We start from the raw sequence: 1,828 nt of genomic DNA on the forward strand, positions 1-1,828 counted from the left end.
AAACATTATTTTTATATATGAAAATATTAAATAGACAATTTTTATTTAATTAATATTTATACAGATGAATATCAGTTGAAAGTTTGAAGAAGTTAGATTGTTTTTCTTTTTTTAAGTTTTTATGGGGTACCATGATGTGTGAGTTGTCCGACTTATCAAATACAGTTAAGTACTCAGTCTTGCCAAAAATCTATGAAAATTCAGTATACAAAAAACGAAGTACACTGTATTAATTTAATAATAGATATTTCAATAATTTTTTATTTATTAACAAAAGTATTATTAGTATACCAAATTAGTACAAATTAAAAATAAATATCATCTTCATAGATACATACGTAATACGTATAAATGCTATAATAATTGCATCAATAGTAAATACTATAAATATGTATTATAATAAAGTAATAATACATTTTGTATTTCTTCATAATGTATAAAAAAAAAACATAGGTATAAAACCCATTAAATATCTATTTTAATATATTTTTAATTAAACAAATTTTATATTTGATCTATAGTCATTTAATACTTGCAATTTAATTCCATAATAGAGACTCATAATAAAGATAACACAAAAAAAAAAAATAAAAAGTAATAAAAAAAAAACATTAAAAATTAAAATAAACTCATTTCGTTTATATTTTTGTGATTATTATTACTTTTATTAAGAAAGGTTTTAATGAATGGTATTCTAGTTGATATTTAAAATTTAATCGTCTGTTGAAATTCGTGCAACAGGTAACACCACCCCTGGACGTCGAAACGCTATCTCAAACACTCAAAGAGAAGAATATCCTACCGTCAAATTTGAAATTTGGTTTCCTTGGTTTGGGAATAATGGGCAGCGGCATCGTAAAAAATTTGATCAACAGTGGACATAGCGTGATTGTGTGGAATCGAACGCAAGAGAAGGTATGTACCACGTGCGTCCATTTTTTTTTTTTCTTTTTTTTTTTTTTATATATACAAATCATTCTTAATAACACAGATAAAGATACAAAATTAAAAAGAAACATTTTGTAAAAAATATTAACGATACGTGTATATCGTTAATTAGTATAATCTTATGCATATGGTTACCACCTACCATACATCGTTAAACTTATGGTGTTGATAAGGTTTAATATTTAATCATAAATGAACCAACCCCCCCGTTATCGTTTGAATTTTACGCGATCATTTAACTTCGTATAGATTTTCAATCAATTACTGTTCTTCATCTTTTGGTTTGGTTTTATCGCGTAGGCGGGCTTTTATAACGCCGGGTATTTAAACGTTTTATACAGTCCGAATATGTCGATAAGCCATGGAAATTTATTGCACGAGTTAAGAAGAATTTTATTTCGAAAATTCGTCTACTGGATTAGTACGTCGAACTTGAAGCGATTATGTAAATATTATATTTTTAGAAACGAGACTGAATTAGCGTATACATTTTCTAATGCAATACTTGTACTTGTTTTTTACATTATCTTAATCGTGCAAACGTCTCACCCTCTGTACCGTGTTTGTCGAGCTTCGATAACTTTTTTTTTCTTTTTTTCTTTTATGGTAGAAAATAAAATTTTTTTAAAGGGATATATACAATGAAAGGAATAGGAAGAGTTTAAAAAAAAAAAAGATACCTTCCATTCGTACAAAGTAATTTTATATTTTTTATTAATAATATCCATATGTTTATTTATTATTTAAATCGTGTTAAATATTTTACGAACAAAAAGAAAGAAACAAGAACTATCTTTTAAACAAAGAATTATATAATTATTTATTTTTATTATTTATTTATTATTTTACAAAAAAAATGCTTCTAATATTTTATTACACA

The 1,828-nt window shown here is 24.8% G+C and overlaps 1 protein-coding gene across 1 annotated transcript in view; it reads left to right on the forward strand.

Moving 5' to 3' along the window:
- The first annotated feature begins 701 nt into the window (after positions 1 to 701).
- The window catches only part of LOC106792011 (putative oxidoreductase GLYR1 homolog), a 33,668-nt gene continuing 32,541 nt past the window's right edge, over positions 702 to 1,828 (forward strand). The window contains exon 1 of the mRNA XM_014758101.1: positions 702 to 915. Coding sequence (XP_014613587.1) covers positions 841 to 915 — 75 coding nt within the window. The 5' untranslated portion in view covers positions 702 to 840. The remainder of the gene's footprint in view (positions 916 to 1,828) is intronic.

This window comes from Polistes canadensis, unplaced genomic scaffold, assembly GCF_001313835.1.
Source record: "Polistes canadensis isolate GaletaPanama2010 unplaced genomic scaffold, ASM131383v1 scaffold_368, whole genome shotgun sequence".
Classification (NCBI taxonomy): Eukaryota; Metazoa; Arthropoda; class Insecta; order Hymenoptera; family Vespidae; genus Polistes; species Polistes canadensis.